Raw genomic sequence first — 20,622 nt, 5'->3', positions numbered from 1 at the left:
AAGACCTCCAAAGAAGGAGACTCCACCACACTCCTTGGCAGCAAATTCCACTGTCAAACAGCTCTTACTGTCAGGAAGTTCTTCCTAATGTTTAGGTGGAATCTTCTTTCTTGTAGTTTGGATCCATTGCTCCGTGTCCGCTTCTCTGGAGCAGCAGAAAACAACCTTTCTCCCTCCTCTATGTGACATCCTTTTATATATTTGAACATGGCTATCATATCACCCCTTAACCTCCTCTTCTCCAGGCTAAACATGCCCAGCTCCCTTAGCCGTTCCTCATAAGGCATCGTTTCCAGGCCTTTGACCATTTTGGTTGCCCTCCTCTGGACACGTTCCAGTTTGTCAGTGTCCTTCTTGAACTGTGGTGCCCAGAACTGGACACAGTACTCCAGGTGAGGTCTGACCAGAGCAGAATACAGTGGCACTATTACTTCCCTTGATCTAGATGCTATACTCCTATTGATGCAGCCCAGAATTGCATTGGCTTTTTTAGCTGCCACGCCACACTGTTGGCTCATGTCTAGTTTGTGGTCAACCAAGACTCCTAGATCCTTTTCACATGTAGTGCTCTCAAGCCAGGTGTCACCCATCTTGTATTTGTGCCTCTCATTTTTTTTGCCCAAGTGCAATACTTTACATTTCTCCCTGTTAAAATTCATCTTGTTTGTTTTGGCCCAGTTCTCTAATCTGTCAAGGTCGTTTTGAAGTGTGATCCTGTCCTCTGTCCTCATGCTCAAACCTCAACTCAACCCTCACTCCTGTTTTCAAGGAAGCAGGAAAGGAAAGAAACACCTTGTGCTGTGACTTGAGGTCCACAGGTGTGCTTACCAGTTTTCCCACGGCAAGTGCCTCTTTAGTCAGGCAAGGGAGAGGCTGGGGTTCCTTGTGCAAGGCCTTGAAACATATGGCTGGTTTTTAAGGCCTCCAAAGTCATTGTGAAGTCTGTTTTTCCTGCTTTCTGAGTGCCTCCAAAGCTTAGTGTGATACTGGAGGCAACAGGACCTTGCCCCCTCCAACCTTCAACCTCGGACTGGACTCGGACCTTGCCTCTCGGTTAGCCCACGGGACCAGCACAGCCTGCCTGCCTGTGCAATCTGCAACAAACCCTTCCTATAAACAAGTTGTGGTGTTCCCATTCTGCAGATGATGCTTAGGAGCTGTCTGCACAAGAGTGCAATGAGAAGAAAGTATTATTATCCCACTTTCCTGTGCTGTGTGGCAGAATGTAAGGGTGAGCTTGGGTGAGAATGTATAGTTAATGAACATCTCTCAGCCACCCTTCCACCTCCCTCCCTCCCTTTAAGCTGTAAAGTGCTCTGGCCCTTTCATAACTTAAACAGACGTGAGTGGATGATTAGTTTGAATTGCAGCCAACTTTCTACTCTGAATCCTTAAAAGCATTTAGCACCCCAGATTTGGGAGCAGGAGGGGGCAGGACCCCAAGTCTCTCCCCCTCCAGGATCTGGTGTTGAAGAGAGCACTTTCCCCTCTAGTTCCATTTAATGGCTCCCAAAGATGTCTCTACAGTTCTGAATGTAGTGAACCCCCAAACAGGAGCCTCATGGAACAATATCCTATTCATTTTCCTTATTGTGTCCAAGGCTGGAATGAAGCAAACAGTAGTCCATTTGCAACACCTGCCCTCCCTAAAAAGTTTTGCTGGGAGCAGATTTTCATTTTCCTGTGTCCGCTGAAACTTTTGGATAGAGTGAATTTATAAGTCTGAGGTCATGCTACATGCGTATGGAGACCTGAGGTGTATCATGGGAGCAATGGCATTGTCTATTCTTCAGTGCGATGGGACCCTCTGCTCATACAGTGGTACCTTGGGTTACATACGCTTCAGGTTACAGACTCCGCTAACCCAGAAATATTACCTCGGGTTAAGAACTTTGCTTCAGGTTGAGAACTGAAATCGTGCTCCGGCGGTGCGGCAGCAGCAGGAGGCCCCATTAGCTAAAGTGGTGCTTCAGGTTAAGAACAGTTTCAGGTTAAGAACGGACCTCCGGAACGAATTAAATACTTAACCCAAGGTACCACTGTATGTGCATTGCAGAGGCCTTGGGTGTGTGTCTTCGTGATGACATTGTGCAACCCCAGATTTTAGGCCTAGCAGCAGGTTTCAGATTCCCTAAAACTTTGTAAAACTCCAGTTTTGTTAAATTGTGGTTCCTGTTCAAGGCTAAACCCATACCAATTGGAATGTGTGAAACCGGTTCAAATGCTTTTTGGGGTGGAATTTGAAAGTATATCTAATTTTCAATTGTTTGGTGGATTCCATCTTCCCTGGTCTGTAAAATGAACACTCAGAGTTTGAATGCTCTTTTATTGTGTCTGAAACATAAAAAACCTGAAAGTTTGATGTGTTAAAAAATTTTGACCAGTTAAATGTTATGCAAAACTCTGTTTCAGTTTTAATTGGGTGTAAGGTAAAGGTAAAGGGACCCCTGACCCTTAGGTCTAGTCGTGACTGACTCTGGGGTTGCGCGCTCATCTCGCTCTATAGGCCGAGGGAGCCGGCATTTGTCCGCAGACAGCTTCCGGGTCATGTGGCCAGCATGACTAAGCCGCTTCTGGTGAACCAGAGCAGCACACGGAAACGCCGTTTACCTTCCCGCCGGAGCGGTCCCTATTTATCTACTTGCACTTTGACGTGCTTTCGAACTGCTAGGTTGGCAGGAGCAGGGACCGAGCAACGGGAGCTCATCCCGTCACGGGGATTCGAACCGCCGACCTTCTGATTGGCAAGTCCTAGGCTCTGTGGTTTAACCCAGAGCGCCACCCGTGTCCCTTTTTAATTGGGTGTATTTCCCCCTTTTTAATGAGTGCAGCTGTGGAGAATAGGATATAGTAAACTGAACTCATAAGAGCTGGCTTCAGGATCCTACCTGTCCATAGTGCTCTGTGCTTTGAAAAGTCTTTGTTCCTCTGCTTAATCTGTTGGTATATATTTTCCCCATTAGGGAGGGTGGGAGCATTCCATTTCCATTAGGCCAAGAACAGTGGTGGGGAGGGAAGGGGTGGCGGAGGAATAATAATCTTTAGAAAAGTCTTTGCTAGCTGCTGGTTCTATTACCCACTTAGTAACTCTTGCTTAATGTCTTGTCCTAATGGAACAGATGATGGTTATTATTTTATTTTATCAAGACTATTCACTGCATAAAAAGGAAGATGGAAAAGACTGGAACATGGCCAAGAAAAAACATGAAGCTCTGCTGGTCATTTATTTATATATTTTTATTCCTTGATGTGCAAAATTTTAAAGGGAAGGCAACCCAGAAGGGACGCGGGTGGCGCTGTGGGTAAAAGCCTCAGCGCCTAGGGCTTGCCGATCGAAAGGTCGGCGGTTCGAATCCCTGCGGTGGGGTGCGCTCCCGTTGTTCGGTCCCAGCGCCTGCCAACCTAGCAGTTCGAAAGTACCCCCGGGTGCAAGTAGATAAATAGGGACCGCTTACTGGCGGGAAGGTAAACGGCGTTTCCGTGTGCGGCTCTGGCTCGCCAGAGCAGCAATGTCACGCTGGCCACATGACCCCGAAGTGTCTGCGGACAGCGCTGGCCCCCGGCCTCTTGAGTGAGATGGGCACACAACCCTAGAGTCTGTCAAGACTGGCCCGTACGGGCAGGGGTACCTTTACCTTTACCTTTAACCCAGCAGAAGGGAGCTGTGGCTTTGCTTATCAGTTCAAGAGTCATGGTGCTACTTGCTGTGTCAGATTTCTGTTCCGTTTGTTTGTTTGTTTGTTTTTGTTTGTTTGTTTGTTTGTTTGTTTGTTTGTATGTTTGAACTGAGAAAGTTGAGATTTTGAGAAGCCCAGTAAATGCTTGCAAAACCTTCTCTACCTTCTACTCTTTGTGCATTTTCCATGCTGGTTTGCAGCTGCTCTTGTTCCCAAGTCTTTTACTAGTTCAGGGATCAGGCGGGATGATATTTCTTCGCCCAAGCAACTCAGCCGACACTCCTGGGTTTGCCATGCTGTTCTGACAGTTACATTTCTTGCCGGTGCTGCACTGCAAGGCTTTGGCCACGATCCAGCAGGCGTTGTGCGCCGTTATGCCCGACTAGTTGGGGCAGAATGTGAGTGTGGATGTCCATCCCTTTGAAAGTACAGCAGATAGATAACCCCCGGATTTGGATATATCTGCATCCACATGCAGATGCTGTTTTTTCCACAGAACATCATTTCCAAAGGGATACACAAACCCCATACACAAACTGAGCCAACTGCAGGCAACTTGCAACTGGAAAGGCATGGCAACAGTCACCTGTGAGTACCCCCTGCAGGCAGCTATAATCCAAAATGTGTTGGGCCTAATAAAACCACTTTTGTGCACCTTAAGGCTCCCTCCCTGTTTTCTTGTGATTGGGGCCTTCCCTCCTGCTTTATGCCCAGGTAATCAATGGGACACGGCTGCCTTATCAGTGACATATTTCTTCTTCTCCTGATGCCCACCTTCTTGCAAATAGTTTTGCATGCTTTTATAACTTAACTGAAAAGAAAGTGCGAGTCTCAGATTGAGAGTATGGGGTTAAACAGCAACAACCTTCCCATATCTTGATCTGTGGCTCAGCTTCAAGGCACCTGCTTAAGCTCTAGGCCAAGGGTGGCGTATTGGACTCCAAATCCTGTCAGCTCTAGCCAGTACAGCCAATGGTCAAGGATTATGGGAGTTGTAGTTTAGTGCTTTAGGCCACAAATGCAGCCTCCAGCCAACACCTGTTTCCTCCCAAGAGATTAAGGAACATGTATCCATCAGCTGGCAACATGGCTTGCATTTTTCTCTCACCCTTGACTCCAACCAAGGCCACCCCTAAACATCTGTAACGCTGGATGGAAGTTGATATACAAACTTCTTCTTCTTCCTCTTCCTCTTCCTCTTCCTCTCCCACCAAACAAATTCAATTGTCCTGAGTTTGGCCCCAATGTCATAGCAAGAGCTTTAAAATACACGTTGATTACCTTAACAGGAAGATACCCAGCAGCTCCCTTGTGTTTCTGATGCTAATGGCATGACTGTTGAGAAAATCCACAAAAGGCATAAGAGTCCAACCCAGCAGGAGGCCTCTTTGAAATGATCTGGAACTGCTTTAGAGCACAGCTCCCATTCATTTCAGTGGTGCTTGTTTAGGACATCAATATTGGTGGCGATTCCAGTGACCCACAATCTGGTATGGAGTCAGAGGAGTGAATGAGGAGCAGAAAGTGTAACGCTAACTGCTAAATTAAGATACATGACAGTGTTCTGCTGGTTGTTAAAGTCTGCTAACTGTGTAGCTATTTGCTGAGTCTTATTTTCTCTGTTTCCTTCTGAAGGGGTTCTTCCACAGTTAACAGCGGCCACATTTCTATGGGTTTTTCTTCTTGCAGCCTTCAAAAATAGCAAATACAGTGGTACCTCGGGCTGAGTACTTAATTCGTTCTGGAGGTCTGTTCTTAACCTGAAGCACCACTTTAGCTAATGGGGCCTCCTGCTGCCCGATTTCTGTTCTCATCCTGAAGCAAAGTTCTTAACCAGAGGTAATATTTCTGGGTTAGCAGAGTCTGTAACCTGAAGTGTATGTAACCTGAAGCGTATGTAACCCAAGGTACCACTGCATTGTTTATTTTTTGCTTTTAAAAAGATAATGGGATACTTGGGGAAGGCACAGGTGCATGGAGCATGCAACCTCTCTGTTGCAATTACACCAAGCCTTTTCCCGGATGTTACCTGAAGTCTCTTGGATTTCTGTAGGGGGGCATGATCGCCTTGCTGCTTTCCATCCTGTGCTTGGTGATGATCCTGTACACCCGCCGGCGCTGGTGCAAACGCCGCCGGGTGCCGCAGCCACAGAAAAGCGCCAGCGCTGAGGCAGCCAATGAGATCCACTACATCCCCTCGGTGCTGATTGGGGGCCACGGCCGTGAGAGCCTGCGGAATGCCCGGGTGCAAGGCCACAACTCCAGTGGGACCCTGAGCATCCGCGAGACCCCCATCCTGGACGGCTATGAATACGACATCACGGACCTGCGCCACCATCTGCAGCGGGAGTGCATGAATGGTGGCGAGGATTTTGCCAGCCAGGTCACCAGAACACTGGACTCGCTGCAGGGCTGCAATGAGAAGTCAGGCATGGATCTTACACCAGGTAGGACAGAGTCTTAAACTGTGTGTATACTTGCCTTCAGTATTGTGCACGGTTGAGCGGGTGGGTTGTTGCTGTGTTAGGCATAGATTTCATAGAATCCACAGGGTCAGAGGGGATCCTAAGGATCATCTAGCCCAGACTTCCTCAACCTCTGCCCTCCAGATGTTTTGAGACTACAGTTCCCATCATCCCTGACCACTGGTCCTGCTAGCTAAGGATCATGGGAGTTGTAGGCCAAAAACATGTGGGGGGGCAAGGTTGAGGAAGCCTGATTTAGTCAAACTCCTTGCAATGTAGGAATATGCAGCTGTCTCTTACAGGGATCAAAACTGTGACCTTGGCATTAACCAACTGAACATTCCAGGTTCTTATTCTTTTGTACCCAAAGCCCATCTTTAACCAAAACCCACAATATGGGACCAGATTTCAGTTCTGTTGCCCCCTTGTCCATCTTTCTTCTCCCCACCCCCATGTGGTCATTCAAAACAAGCCATGCAAGTCTGGGATGCCAGATGGCCCATCTTTCTTTGCAAGGGATGCTCATGGTATTCCAACCAGGATGGGACAAATTGGGGCATCTGTCCCACCCGCAGCTTGGATAGGGACTCAAAACAAGCATCACAATTCATGCATAAATACACTTAACCATGTAACATTAAATTATTTAATCATTTCTTTTAAAAATAATAATAATACTGTCTTTATATACTTTCATGGCACAGAAGATAAATTTTGAGAAAACAAATGTTACAACAGTAAAGAACAAATAACTTGTCCTGATAAAATTACAGACTTTTATCATTCCACGTGTTAAAGTTTCATTTGCTTACTCTTAAGTATGGAATTAAGGGACGCAGGTGGCGCTGTGGGTTAAACCACAGAGCCTAGGACTTGCCGATCAGAAGGTCGGCGGTTTGAATCCCCGTGACAGGGTGAGCTCCCGTTGCTTGGTCCCTGCTCCTGCCCACCTAGCAGTTCGAAAGCACGTCAAAGTGCAAGTAGATAAATAGGCACCGCTCTGGCAGGAAGGTAAACGGCGTTTCTGTGCGCTGCTCTGGTTTGCCAGAAGCGTCTTAGTCATGCTGGCCACATGATCCGGAAGCTGTACGCCGGCTCCCTCAGCCAATAAAGCGAGATGAGCGCCGCAACCCCAGAGTCAGTCACGACTGGACCTAACGGTCAGGGGTCCCTTTACCTTAAGTATGGAATATTAGGCAGGTTTTCAAAATGGTAGCTAAAAAGCCAGTTTCCAGTTTGCCAGGAGAGACCCGAAATGTGTTTAGGCATTTCCCAGAATGCACAAGATGTAACACTGATAGCAATGGTGTACCGGAAGCCTCCGTTCCCAATATTCTGGGTGTGTAAGCACCTTCTTAGGCCTCCCTGCGATTAGCATGCTTAGTGATGGAAAGAAGGTGTTTAGAAACGTCCATCATTGTTGGGAAACCCGGTAAAAGATAGTTTCTGCTTGCAGGAGGGTTTCTCAGTGTGTGCTTGAAAAGGTCTGATTACAAGTTAATCATGTAAAAGTCTGACTAATGCCCAGGCACACTGGCTTCCACACACGCCCTGCCCTCACCCTGGCTTGTATTATAGCTCATGTCTTAAGGCCCAATGCCTGCGCATGGGACTCAGCTATACAGCTGCAAATAAAACATTTTAGTGCAAAATACAATGTGATACCAGATGGCGATGGTGAACCTTATGAAAAATTCAATGTATTTTTTAAAAAACACACACTTAAAAAAGCATTTTCAGAACGTTTTTTAATGTGCGTGTAGATTCCACCATGGTTTAAGTGAGGGCAGTAGAGCAGGAAGAGCTGCAGTTTTTCAGTTGCTCTGTATTTTCAGCCAGCACAGGAAAGCACATTCAGCTGTTGGAATACTGCAGTTGTGGGAGAAAGAAATCAGAGGCATGTGAGCCTGGTTAGCTTCTGGTGATTGCCCAGGAGCAGCTATCCAGGGCTTTTTTTGTACAGCAGCTTCTGAGCAGGAGCACTGTATAGCACTGATACATCTTAGATCCAGCAGGCATTTCTGTTATTTGCAATGGAAGGAAAATTGATTGGCACAATCGACAGCTTTCTTCCTATGGCAAATAGTCAGTATGTATATGTCAGGGAACTGCCATCGGAATGAGAGGAGGAGGAGGAGGGGCTCCACGACGATGCTGGAGAGGGGCCAAGTAGGGAGAGAGGCAGGTCTCCTGTTGGGGAAGAAATTCAGCGTGACACCAGGGATGGAGGGGGGCCAATGGGGGAAGCGGAGAGCAGGCTCAGAGACTCTTCACTGGACACCAGCGGGGAGAGCACAGATCCTCCGCTACCCACGCCCACCCTGCGCAGAAGGCTTCCGCGCAGGGAGGCTAGGAAGAGACTGGGCGTCAAACAACTTTTATGTTGGAAAAGGTTGAAGAAACGCCCACTGACGGATTCTGCCAGCGACTGAGCAGCCACGAAGTGAGGGGCTGTCCAGCCAGGAAAGGTTTAACCAGGCCAGCTACCCAGGAGTGGCGGCAACTTACGCACGAGCAACCCCATAACCATTAGAGTATACATTTATTTGTGTGTGTGTGTGAGAGAGAGAGAGAGAGGGAGGGAGAGATTTCTGGTTGGGATCATGGCTGGAACAAATGGCTAAAGCTACCCCCATAGTGCAGTTGCATTTTAAACTAACATCGAGTCTCATTTGGGCAGTGAGAAACTCCAACCTCTGTAGCCATACCAATGTGTCAGTAGTTCAGATGTTAACAAGGGCCCAGGCTTTCTTCCCAGGGACTCTGTCCAGGGGTAATTCTTACATCACTAAGAATCTGTAAGTAATTTAATAATACTTTAGCAAGCAAGGATCAAATAATCCCTTTGAACTTGTTTGCTGTTGGTTCATTGGGAGATGCGAGTAGAGTTGGTCAGCTTTGATCATACAAATGGATAGTTAACGGCATCAGGATCTTGCCCTTACTGCTCACTGGTGCACACCTGCAGATGATCCTGATGTTATTTCCTGGATAGCTGGAAATGAATACTTTCTCTTTCTTTCCTTCTCCTCCTTCTCTTGCCCTTTCTCCTTTTTTTGTCTCTCTTTCTCAAAAGTTTTTGCCTTAAATTCTTCCTGTTCAGGAAGTGACAATGCCAAGCTGTCCTTGATGAACAAGTATAAGGATAATATCATCGCCACCAGCCCCGTGGACTCCAACCATCAACAGGCTACGCTCCTGTCTCATACTTCCAGTAGCCAGCGCAAGCGGATCAGTAACAAGTCACGAGGTACCATCTAGAGCTTCCTTCTGGATCAGTCGGGGTGGGGTTGGGACAATCATGAAGGCACTTTCTGAGAAGAGCCCTGCTGGCGGCACTGGGTGAGATATTCCCATCTCCATGAGATAGGTCAGTTGCCTGTTCTATCTGGGGTCACACTCCCATCAAAGGAGCAGGTATCTAGATTCTGGGGTGCTCCTGGTTCCATGTTTGTCACAGGTGTCCTCACTTGCTAAGGCTTTGGTTGGTACACCAACCCTGGCTGTTCCTGGACTGAGATAGCTAATAATAATCATAATCATAATCATAATAATCATAATAATAATTTATTATTTGTACCCCGCCCATCTGGCTGGGCTTCCCCAGCCACTCTGGGCGGCTTCCAAAATTTTTTTTAAAATACTCTAATACATCAAACATTAAAAGCTTCCCTGAACAGGGCTGCCTTCAGATGTCTTCTAAAAGTCTGGTAGTTGTTGTTTTCCTTGACATCTGGTGGGAGGGCATTCCACAGGGAGGGCGCCACTACCGAGAAGGCCCTCTGCCTGGTTCCCTGTAACTTGGCTTCTCGCAGTGAGGGAACCACCAGAAGGCCCTCAGAGCTGGACCTCAGTGTCCGGGTAGAACCACCCGGCTTGACCACCTGAGACTGGAGTTGTGCCAGGGTTTGTCCAGAAGCTGCAGCTAATGCAGCGTGTGGTAGCTAGGCCACTGGCTGGAGCAGCCTGCCATCAAAATGTTGCGCCATGACTGAAAGAACTGCAGTGGCTGCCCATATGCTACCAGGCCAAGTTTAACTTTGCGCCAGTGTAAGTTCCTTCCAGTTGCTGCCGTCATTAGTGCTCCATGCTCCTGAAGTTTGCTCTTGCTGTCGCCCACAGGGCTGCTTTTAGTGTGGTAGTGCCACATGGTTCAAACACTTGCAGAAAGCAGGAATTATGGTGACCAATATCATGAGAGTTCTTTTCAGGATAAACTAAAAGGGATGCTTTGATATTATTTCTTTTCACTTTGAAGCATTCATGTTATGGATTGCTTTTTCTCCATAAAGCGGCTTCCAGGTAACTGTTTTTAAAATTTTCAATAAAGTTTGGGGGGAAAAACCCCACACACCAAAAAAACTAATGTCACATGGAACTCCCAGGTTGGGATAGGTTGCCAGGGACTGGCTAAATTTGTAGAGGCATAAAAAGGGTGGGGCACCCATTACTTTTAGCCTTGTCTTCATTGACTGGGTCCCTGGGATAGATATGGACGTTGGCCACACAAGAATGCCTGAAATACACAGACCCAGTCTCTCTCTCTTTCTCTCTCTCCTCTTCTCCTTCTAATGACGGCCATTTCACTAGTTAATAATAGCACTGACAGTGCTGTGCCAACTTATTAGATTCTGCCCCTAATTATGGTAGGCAAATAGAAAGAGCTTGTCATAATATCTGGGATGTATCTACATCTCTGCCTCTTCTTCTTTTAAGCACATCTCATTACTGGCTGTTATTGAATCATCTCTCTCAAGAAGTGCTTCCTCCTGCCCGCCCCATGTGGAGACAGGATCAGGTCTCTACATATTCCTTTACATCAGAGGTGGGGAACCTTTTTCAGCTTGAGGGCCATAAGTTGCTGCTGCTGCTGTTATTATCCCTATTGAAGTGAGTCAAAGAAAGCAGTGCAATAAAAATAACAGAAGTACAAATAACAATAAAAAAGGCAGCATAGTATATCTGGAAAGACTTAAATCAGGTAAGCAGAGGACCACAGCTCTTCATGGGGAACTTTCCAAGGGCTTGTTAGAGAGAGCACCGTGCTCTGTATGTGTGTGAGAGATAGATAGAAAGAAATTACCCCTTTCCCCTTCCATCTAGTCATTTTCCAGCTGGGAACCATTGTTCCCAAGCTACTTTTCACCCACAGAGAATCATAGACTTCTGGAAGGGATCCCCGAGGGTATCTAGTCCAACCCCCTGTAATGCAGGAATCCTGCCCACAGCTAAGAAAAGAGGTAGAGTGGAGGTGGGGCACCTAAGGCACAGTGAGCAAATATGTCCCTCCAGGACTTTCTGTCTGGCCTCCTAAGGTTCCCTCCCCAACCTCCCCAGCCCTGCTCTACCCCGTCCTGAAGCACTTTCCCCTGCCAGGATGTGTTGTGCGCTTATGCCCCTTGCTTGCTTGGAGGTCACAGAAATGTAGAGTTGGAAGGAACTGCTAGGGTCATCTCGTCCATTGCTGGAAATGGAACGGCATGCCCATTGTGCGAAGGCCATTGTTCTGACCACTTTTGCCTTGGGATTCTGCCTACTGCTGACATGAGGCAAACCCTACAAGGTTCCTCACAAAGAACTGGGCTGAAAAAGGTTCCCTAACCCTATATATACAGGGACGCGGGTGGCTCTGTGTGTTAAACCACAGAGCCTAGGACTTGCCAATCAGAAGGTTGGCGGTTTGAATCCCTGCGACGGGGTGAGCTCCCATTGCTCAGTCCCTGCTCCTGTCAACCTAGCAGTTAGAAAGCACATCAAAGTGCAAGTAGATAAATAGGTACCGCTCCGGCGGGAAGGTAAACGGCGTTTCCGTGCGCTGCTCTGCTTTGCCAGAAGCGGCTTAGTCATGCTGGCCACATGACCCGGAAGCTGTACGCAGGCTCCCTCAGCCAGTAAAGTGAGATGAGCGCCACAACCCTAGATTTGGCCACGACTGGACCTAATGGCCTTTTTAACCCTATATAGAAAGTCTGTGGGGATTCTGTCCCCTTTTTCTACACACACACACACACAGAGAGAGAGAGAGAGAGAGAGAGAGAGAGAGAGAGAGAGAGATTGAGGCACCTATCCTTCTAGTGTTATGATTTGCAGCCTTGCTTTAAAGACAAAAACACACACACCAAATGAACATGGTGGAAATCGAAACACAGGGCACTGTGTCATGGACCACATGAAAGAACCCTCTTAAGCAGAATTCAGTGAAGTGCAGTCTTTAATTTCAGCAGGAGCCTTTGCAACCAATGATGAGAAAAGGAAGAAGCCTGTATTGTGATGTTGTATGGTCTGGGGAATGGGGCACAAGAGGGCTCTTCTGGCTACAGTGAGCAGCTGGTTTCCTTTCTCTCTTTTCCATGTAGCTGGCTCTGCGTTTCTGAACCCTGAAGGGGATTCTGGGACAGAGGCAGACAACGATCCCCAGCTCACCTTCTACACAGATCCATCACGGAGCAGGCGGCGAAGTCGGGGTATGTGGCAGCAGCTGGAGGGGGGGAGAGGGCAAGCACAGCGGGCAAGGGGTCGAAGGGCATGTCAAGCTGGAGACCCTTCAAGTCCAAGCTGCCCTAGCTGTGTGCCAGATCACATGCCTGATGTTGGTGAGCGCTAAGGATAGTGGGAGAATTCCATTTGAATGGCCAGCTCCTTAATTCTAGAGTTCCTCCAGCACATTCAGCATATAGGCTGTGTTAGCGTTGGTTCATTTGCTGAGGGGGCGGGAGGCCTAAGTGAGCAGTCATTTGGACCAAGCATTCAGCATGAAGGCTCCACTGCAGTGGAATGGATTCTCCTGCCTGCTGTTCCATTTCCTCACTTTGCCTCCTGTCTGCTACAGCAGGAGATGGCAAACCTGCAAACCTCCCAGGTATAGTTGGGCTCCAACTCCCATCAGCCCCTGCCAGCCTTGCCAGTGATCAATGATAGTGGGAGTTTTCAGGGGGAAGGCGCTTGGGAGTGGGGTGGGAGGGAACACTCAGACATGGACCTGAAAACACATTTCTGTGCCCAAGGATGTGTCCTAGATCTCTCTAGAGAGCCAGTGTGGTGTAGTGGTTAAGAGCGGTAGTCTCGTAATCTGGTGAACTGGGTTCGCATCTCCGCTCCTCCACATGCAGCTGCTGGGTGACCTTGGGCTAGTCACACTTCTCTGAAGTCTCTCAGCCCCACTCACCTCACAGAGTGTGAGGAAGGGAAAGGAGAATGTTAGCCGCTTTGAGACTCCTTTGGGTAGTGATAAAGCGGGATATCAAATCCAAACTCTTCTTCTCTCGCCACCATTATGCTGCGTAGGGCTATTTTTGGTCACAATGGGATCCCACCTCACTCTTGCAAAGCCTTTTTGCCATTGGAAGGAATGATTCAATGCTTTGCAACCTGTGTGCACTGCACTTTGCAGAAATTGTGCCCCTTATCCCAAAGGACCCCCTTCTCTAATTTCCCACACTTTTCTCTTGTCCCTCCCTCAACATACCTTGGAGACTGTAATGGAGGTGCATATATCAGCCTTATTTTTAAAAACAACGACAGGGGTCTTCTGCAAGATTTCACTCATACAAGACTTCTGTGTTAAACGTTTTAAAAGGCTGGTTTATGTACTGTACAGCTTTAGAAACATATTTATCTACAGTAACAAAGAGAGACTACCATCACAAAGTCATACTATCAGATGGCTTCTAGTCTTAAGTTTTCAGGATTTTTCTTTTTCAAAATCGTATCTTCAGTTTGCCCTATTCTTCTCATGCAAAACTCAAGGAAATCGACCCCTCCATGTTTTTTGCTTGACTAGCTCCACACCCACAATGGCTGCTTTGCAAAAACCAAGTCTGCAAGCAAGCTGTTCTTTTTGGCATTTGTGTGGGTTTGTTTGGGGCTGCGAGTTTTCTTCTTCTTTCTCTCCCCTCCCTCTGCCCCCTTCCCTACTCCTCAAAACACAGATTTATTCTTTAAAAAAGCAAGCAAGCAAACAAACAAACAAAAGCTATCCAGGAGAGTAAAATGCAAAAAAAGAAAGAAAAAGTAAAGGCACCGCTGCCTGGCAAAATTGCCAAGTTTCTATAGATGGATCTTTCCAGCTGGCAACATTTGCTCTTGTTCACTTCCAGCACGATTAGAGAGAAAAGGGTCCTTGTGAAAGTATTTTCTGTTCTCCTGCACAAAGGGAGGGGCAAAACTACAAAAGCAGCAGAGCACAGCAGACATTCTGTCAAGGACAGCCCACCGGTGTGGATGGCAAATCATGGAATAGCAATGAATATCCACGAGGGGCGGAAGCAGGAATGTGTGACAGCTAGCGTGCTAGTCTCACACACAGGTGGTAGAACGCCCCATTTCTGGCACTGAGCCTGCATGTCTGCTCTCCTCTTGTCCCTCTGAATTTATTCCCCCTGAATTTTATGCTCCTCCCAACCCCATTCATATTTCCTTGGAAGTAAAGTAAGGGTAAAGGACCCCTGGACAGTTAAGTCCAGTCAAATTTATGGACCAGAATCGATCAAATATGGGTAACTAGTGGAATGGCTCCAAAGATAAAGAAGGCGGAAATCTGTCCAAGAACTTGCTCTGACCATAATCCTGTGAAGATGGAGATGAAACTGATTTCCACTGGTTCTTTTAGATGGAGGATGAATGACACCTTATTCAGAGATGAAAACGTGATTAAGAAGGCCCAAAAAACTATGAGAGACTATTTTGAGATAAATACGAACACTGATGTTGAAAAAAGAGTTATCTGGGACGCAAGTAAAGCTGTTATGAGAGGGTTCTTGATACAACAGAATGCAATAAAGAAAAGAAGCCAAAATGAAAAGAAAGATAAAATTTTGGGGGGGGGGGGGAAAAGATAGTGAGAAGAAATTGAGAGCAAAACCAAAGTCGCAAGAGATTCTGAAAGAAATAAAGCTATACCAAGTACAATATATGAAAATGATGAATCAGGAAATAGAATGGAAAATTAAACAAATGAGACAAAAGACATTTGAATCAGCTAATAAATGTGGGAAGTTGCTAGCGTGGCAAATGAAAAAAAGACAAAAATTAAATACTATTACAAACCTAGAAGTGGAAGGAAGGAACATACAGAACCCAGCTGAGATTAAAAAATGTTTCCAGAGGTACTTCAAACAATTATACACACAAGGGCCACAGAAGAAGTTGACATAGATCGATTTTTGAAGATAAATGGATTACAAAAAATCCCTCAAGAAAGTAAATTAATGTTGAACTGTAAAATATCTGAACAGGAAATAGAAGATGCCATTCAGAACATGCAATTGGGCAAATCTCCAGGACCAGATGGACTGACTTCAAGATATTACAGAACTTTAAAACAATGGTTAGTACAACCTTTAAAAGAAGTCTGTAATGAAATATTGGAAGGGAAAAAGGTACCAGAATCGTGGAAAGAAACATATATTACACTTATACCGAAAACAGAAACTGAAAAAACTCAGCTTAAGAACTACCGCCCCATATCACTACTTAATGTGGATTACAAAATTTTTGCAGATATTTTGGCTAAGAGATTAAAAAAAGTGTTGATGGAAGAGATTCATAAAGACCAAGCAGGCTTTCTTCCGAGTAGACATTTGTCTGATAATTTGAGGAATATAATTAACATTCTGGAAAAGTTAGAAGTGAATATTAACACCAAAGCAGTTTTAATATTTGTAGACGCAGAGAAAGCCTTTGACAATATTTCTTGGAGTTTTATGAAGAAAAATCTACAGGGGATGGGGGTGGGAGAAGGATTTGGAAACGGTATAAGTGCAATTTACTCTGAACAAAAGGCCAAGCTAATTGTTAATAATGAGGTGACGGAGGAATTTAAGATAGAGAAAGGGACACGACAAGGTTGCCCAATTTCCCCATTGCTTTTTATATCAGTCCTGGAGGTTTTGCTGAATATGATTAGAAGAGACCAGTTGGTTAAAGGTATACAAGTCGGAGCTAAACAGTATAAATTGAGAGCATTTGCAGACGATTTAGTACTGACATTACAGGAGCCAGAATCTAGTACCAAAAGCTTTTTGGAACTGATTCAAGATTTTGGTCAGGTTGCTGGATTCAAATTGAACAAACTAAAAACAAAGGTTTTGGGGAAAAATTTAACAGAGAATGAAAGAGAGAGGTTTCAGAATGAGACAGGTTTAACAGTGGTTAAAAAAGTGAAATACTTGGGGATTAACATGACAGCCAAAAACGTGAATTTATTTAAAGATAATTATGAAAAATGTTGGGCGGAAGTGAAAAAAGACTTAGAAATTTGGTCAAACTTGAAGCTTTCACTGCTAGGCCGTATTGCTGCGATAAAGATGAATGTATTGCCAAGAATGTTATTTTTGTTTCAAGCATTGCAAATTGTAGACAAGATGGACTGTTTCAAGAAGTGGCAGAGAGATATTTCTAGATTTGTCTGGCAGGGCAAGAAGCCCAGAATAAATTTTAAGATTTTAACGGATGCAAAGGAAAGAGGTGGATTTGCCCTGCCAGACCTTAAACTGTATTATGAATCAGCAGCTTTCTGCTGGTTGAAAGAATGGCTACTCTTTGAGAATACAGACATCTTGGATTTGGAAGGTTTTAACAATGTATTTGGTTGGCATGCATATCTGTGGTATGATAAGGTCAAAGCACATAAAGCATTTAAAAATCATATTGTCAGGAAAGCACTATTTAATGTCTGGATAAGATATAAAGATTTACTTGAAAATAAAACCCCAAGGTGGCTATCACCAATGGAAGCAAAGGCCTTGAAAAAACTCAATATGGAGGCCAAATGGCCGAAATATTGGGAAATTTTGGAACAAGCAGGAGACAAATTGAAATTGCAGAGTTATGAAAAACTAAAGAATAAAGTGCGAGATTGGCTTCATTATTATCAAATAATGGAGGCATATAATCAGGACAAAAAAATTGGATTCCAGGTGGAAAAATCAAAATTGGAAAGAGAACTGTTAGAGCCCAAAACTAAGATTTTGTCAAGGATGTATAACTTGCTGTTGAAATGGAATACTCAGGATGAAACGGTGAAATCTGCTATGATTAAGTGGGCACAAGATGTTGGACATAATATTATGTTCGCTGACTGGGAACAGTTATGGACCACAGGTATGAAGTTTACGGCATGCAATGCCTTAAGAGAGAATATTATGAAAATGATATACAGGTGGTACATGACCCCAGTCAAGCTGGCAAAAATTTATCATTTGCCCGAGAACAAATGTTGGAAATGTAAAGAAACAGAAGGTACATTCTTTCACCTTTGGTGGACGTGCCCAAGGATTAAGGTTTTCTGGGAGATGATATATAATGAATTGAAAAAGGTATTTAAATATACCTTCTTGAAGAAACCAGAGGCCTTTCTTCTGGGCATAGTCGGCCAACAGGTGCCAAAGAAGGACAGAACTTTTTTTATGTATGCCACAACAGCAGCAAGAATACTCATCGCAAAGTATTGGAAGACACAAGACCTACCCACCCTGGAAGAATGGCAGATGAAGGTGATGGACTATATGGAATTGGCAGAAATGACCGGCAGAATCCGAGACCAGGGAGAAGAGTCGGTGGAAGAAGATTGGAAGAAATTTAAAGACTATTTATAGAAATATTGTAAAATTAATGAATGTTAGAATGATGTTGGATGAAAAGTTATGTGGTTTTTAGCTATAATGCTATAAGGAGTATGAAAAAATGGACTATTAATGAGCAAAAATCTAATGTTACATTATTTTAAGATTAAAGATTAGGATAAGCAAAGAGGGGAAGGATTTGCTGAACTGACAAATTAAACTGGAATACAAAAAAGGAGGTTAGAGGAGGTCCGGGAATTAAGCAAATGAAAGAATGTAATGGAAAGATGGAACTGTTTTTTATTTGTATTTTTCTTTTTTCATTTTGTAAAACTTTAATAAATATTTTATATAAAAAAAAGTTAAGTCCAGTCAAATTTGACTATGGGGTGTGGCTCACGGAAACACCATTTACCTTCCCGCCAGAGCGGTACCTATTTATCTACTCGCACTGGTGTGCTTTCGAACTGCTAGGTTGGCAGGAGCTGAGACTGAGCAATGGGAGCTCACCCTGTCGCAGGGAATCGAACCACTGACCTGGTCAGCAAGCCCAGGAGGCTCAGTGGTTTGGACCACAGTGCTGGCTGCTCCCCTTCCTTGGAAGTAGGGCCTACTGAGTTAGAGTGGGACTTATTCCCAATTGAAGAACCTGGGCCTTAACTTTGTGTTCACCTTCCCTCTGCTTCTAGGTTTTTCTCTTCATACCTCCTTCCCTTCATAATTTTTCTCACTGGTTGCACACTTCTTTCCTTCTGTTACCTTTTAACTTTGCGTTTCTTGTGCCTCACCCACTTCCCTCTGTGCATCGCTACTTGGAAGCAAGTCCTGTGTAGTCTGGTGGGACTTGCTCTGAAGTAACTGTGCACTGCATTCCATCTTTCTTGTCTTACAACCTTTTCTCCCCTCTTTGGGGCATGCTCCTTACAGGTGGATACTGTTACGAAAAGGAGCAATGCAGCAGTGAGCTCCAGATGGCTGGAAAGCCAAACAGGATGTTGATGTTTGGGACTGTTCCGTGGGAACAAAGGAACAGTCTATTCACTGTACTGAGCACCGGATGTTAGCTCAGAGTGTTATCTGACCTGTACTGGAAGTACAGGGGAGGAGTTTTTCCTCTCTCTGCTGTTGGTGTTAAGAGAGTGCAGACACTTTTCTCTGTACTGCTGGAAGGACAGAAATAAAGGCATGTAAATACATTTCTGTCTGTCTCTCTCCCCTCCCTGGGGATGGCAGGGGAGGAGTGGTGTGTTCTTCTCACGTTAGAGGAGGATCGCCGATTGAGATCTCGCCTGATCTTGCCGGGAGTCGCAGACGGGGAGGTCAACAAGGAACTCAAGCCGGGTGCCTGGAGAGTGGCCAATTCCTCTGACTAGGCTTGATTCCTACAGATACTACTGCTCAGGAATGCTCAAGCAATTAGATATTTGTGAATTCCGATACAATGACCTGATACACCCAGAGGCATAGGAAGGGTGTGCGTGGGGGGGGGGGTTGCAGCCTGCCCCTGGTGCCATCCTTGAGGAGATAACAAAATGGCATACTGTAGGGGGTGGCACTTGCCGCGGGGCCTGACCTGCAGCATGCCTGAGCCACACGTCTCTCCTGGGAGTGACATGGTGACTCGGGGCCCCGCTCTGCGCAAAATGGCAGCATGGGGCTTGCATCCGCCAGGCGGACTCCGTTGGCAGGTCGCCGTGGCACCCCCCGAGCAGATTGCTGTGGCGCCCCCTTGGGCGGATTGCCGCGGTACCCCCTGGAGGGGCTGGAGCAGCTAACTACACCCCTGGATACACGTTCTTTGGATTTCAGACCTTCTCAGAATTTTTTTATTGATGCCAGAAAGAACCCCATATCAATTATATCTAAAACTGTGTATTCTGGGAGCTTTAGGGATAGGCGCCATTGGGGACGAGGAGGTGGCAAAGTGGGGAAGTGAAAGTGAAAGAAGACTATGCAGCATAAGAGGAAGCAGGCAAGATTAAGGAGGAAGATTAAGGAGGCAGGGATGGTGGGAGGGAGCAGGGGAAGGAGAGGGCTGAGGGAAAGGAAGTGATGAGAAAAAGGAAGAAGGTAGCGACCCCCTAACCCCAGAGCAGGGGGAAGGGAGATGATGAGAGCAGAGGGAAGCTGTGCATTTAGACAGAAGTGTCCTTCAATGAGATAGAGTCATAGAATTGTAGGGTTGGAAGTGACAACAAGGGCCATCTAGTCTAACCCTCTGCAATGCAGGTATCTATTGCCCAATGTGGGGCTCAAACTCACAACCCTTAAATTAAGAGCTTCATGCTCTGCCCACTGAGCTATAGAGATGTGGTCCCCAAACATTCTACTCCTTCCCAGGTCAGGGGTCTCTGACAATAAGAGGATGTCTGTGTTTCTGAGGACCCTTGTGGCTTTAGGCAGGATAACCCTGCCTGTGTACTTTGGTGCAGATTTTTATTACAAATAACTGATTAGTGTGGAGACAGGACAGAGTGGACCGTGCCATGGACTGGAAATATCTCCAGCAAGGATGGAGGGATCAGATACGGTGTTATTTTCTTTCCCTGTTGAAAAAACAACCAGATCCGTGTCATATGGTGAGGAAATGGCACCCAATACATGCTTAGTTGCAGAGTTTCCCAGTTACTGCTAGACCATCTTGGCTCTTCCCCAACCCCTGTGATGGTTACGTGTTATCTTTTCTCCCTGCAGTCTTCCTCTCCACCAAGGCTAGCAAGTGGTTAATGGGGCATTTCTTCCACACTTGTCATTCTGCTCCCCACCCAAACTCCGTGGTACAGAAGTGAGTGCCATCCCCTTCCTCGGCGGATGAGCTGATGAGGAAAGAGTTTTCTCAACACGGAATTTTGGAAAGCATTGCCCCTGAAAAATGTAGTTGCAAAAATCAGAATGCAAAGCCTAAATCATCTGAAGCCT

The 20,622-nt window shown here is 45.8% G+C and overlaps 1 protein-coding gene across 2 annotated transcripts in view; it reads left to right on the top strand.

Annotated features, from left to right (window-relative positions):
• The window catches only part of ASTN1 (astrotactin 1), a 222,174-nt gene that overhangs the window by 83,235 nt on the left and 118,317 nt on the right, over positions 1–20,622 (top strand). Inside the window, exons 3-5 of one of the 2 annotated variants that reach the window (XM_053391242.1) lie at positions 5,731–6,124; positions 9,246–9,392; positions 12,499–12,606. In XM_053391242.1, coding sequence (XP_053247217.1) covers positions 5,731–6,124; positions 9,246–9,392; positions 12,499–12,606 — 649 coding nt within the window. Of the gene's footprint in view, positions 1–5,730; positions 6,125–9,218; positions 9,393–12,498; positions 12,607–20,622 lie in introns of both variants that reach the window. The other variant, XM_053391241.1, reaches the window with a different exon arrangement.

This window comes from Podarcis raffonei, chromosome 6, assembly GCF_027172205.1.
Source record: "Podarcis raffonei isolate rPodRaf1 chromosome 6, rPodRaf1.pri, whole genome shotgun sequence".
NCBI classification, from domain to species: Eukaryota; Metazoa; Chordata; class Lepidosauria; order Squamata; family Lacertidae; genus Podarcis; species Podarcis raffonei.
The sequence above is the reverse complement of the archived record's forward strand: the minus strand, read 5'-3'. Positions and strand labels throughout refer to the sequence as shown.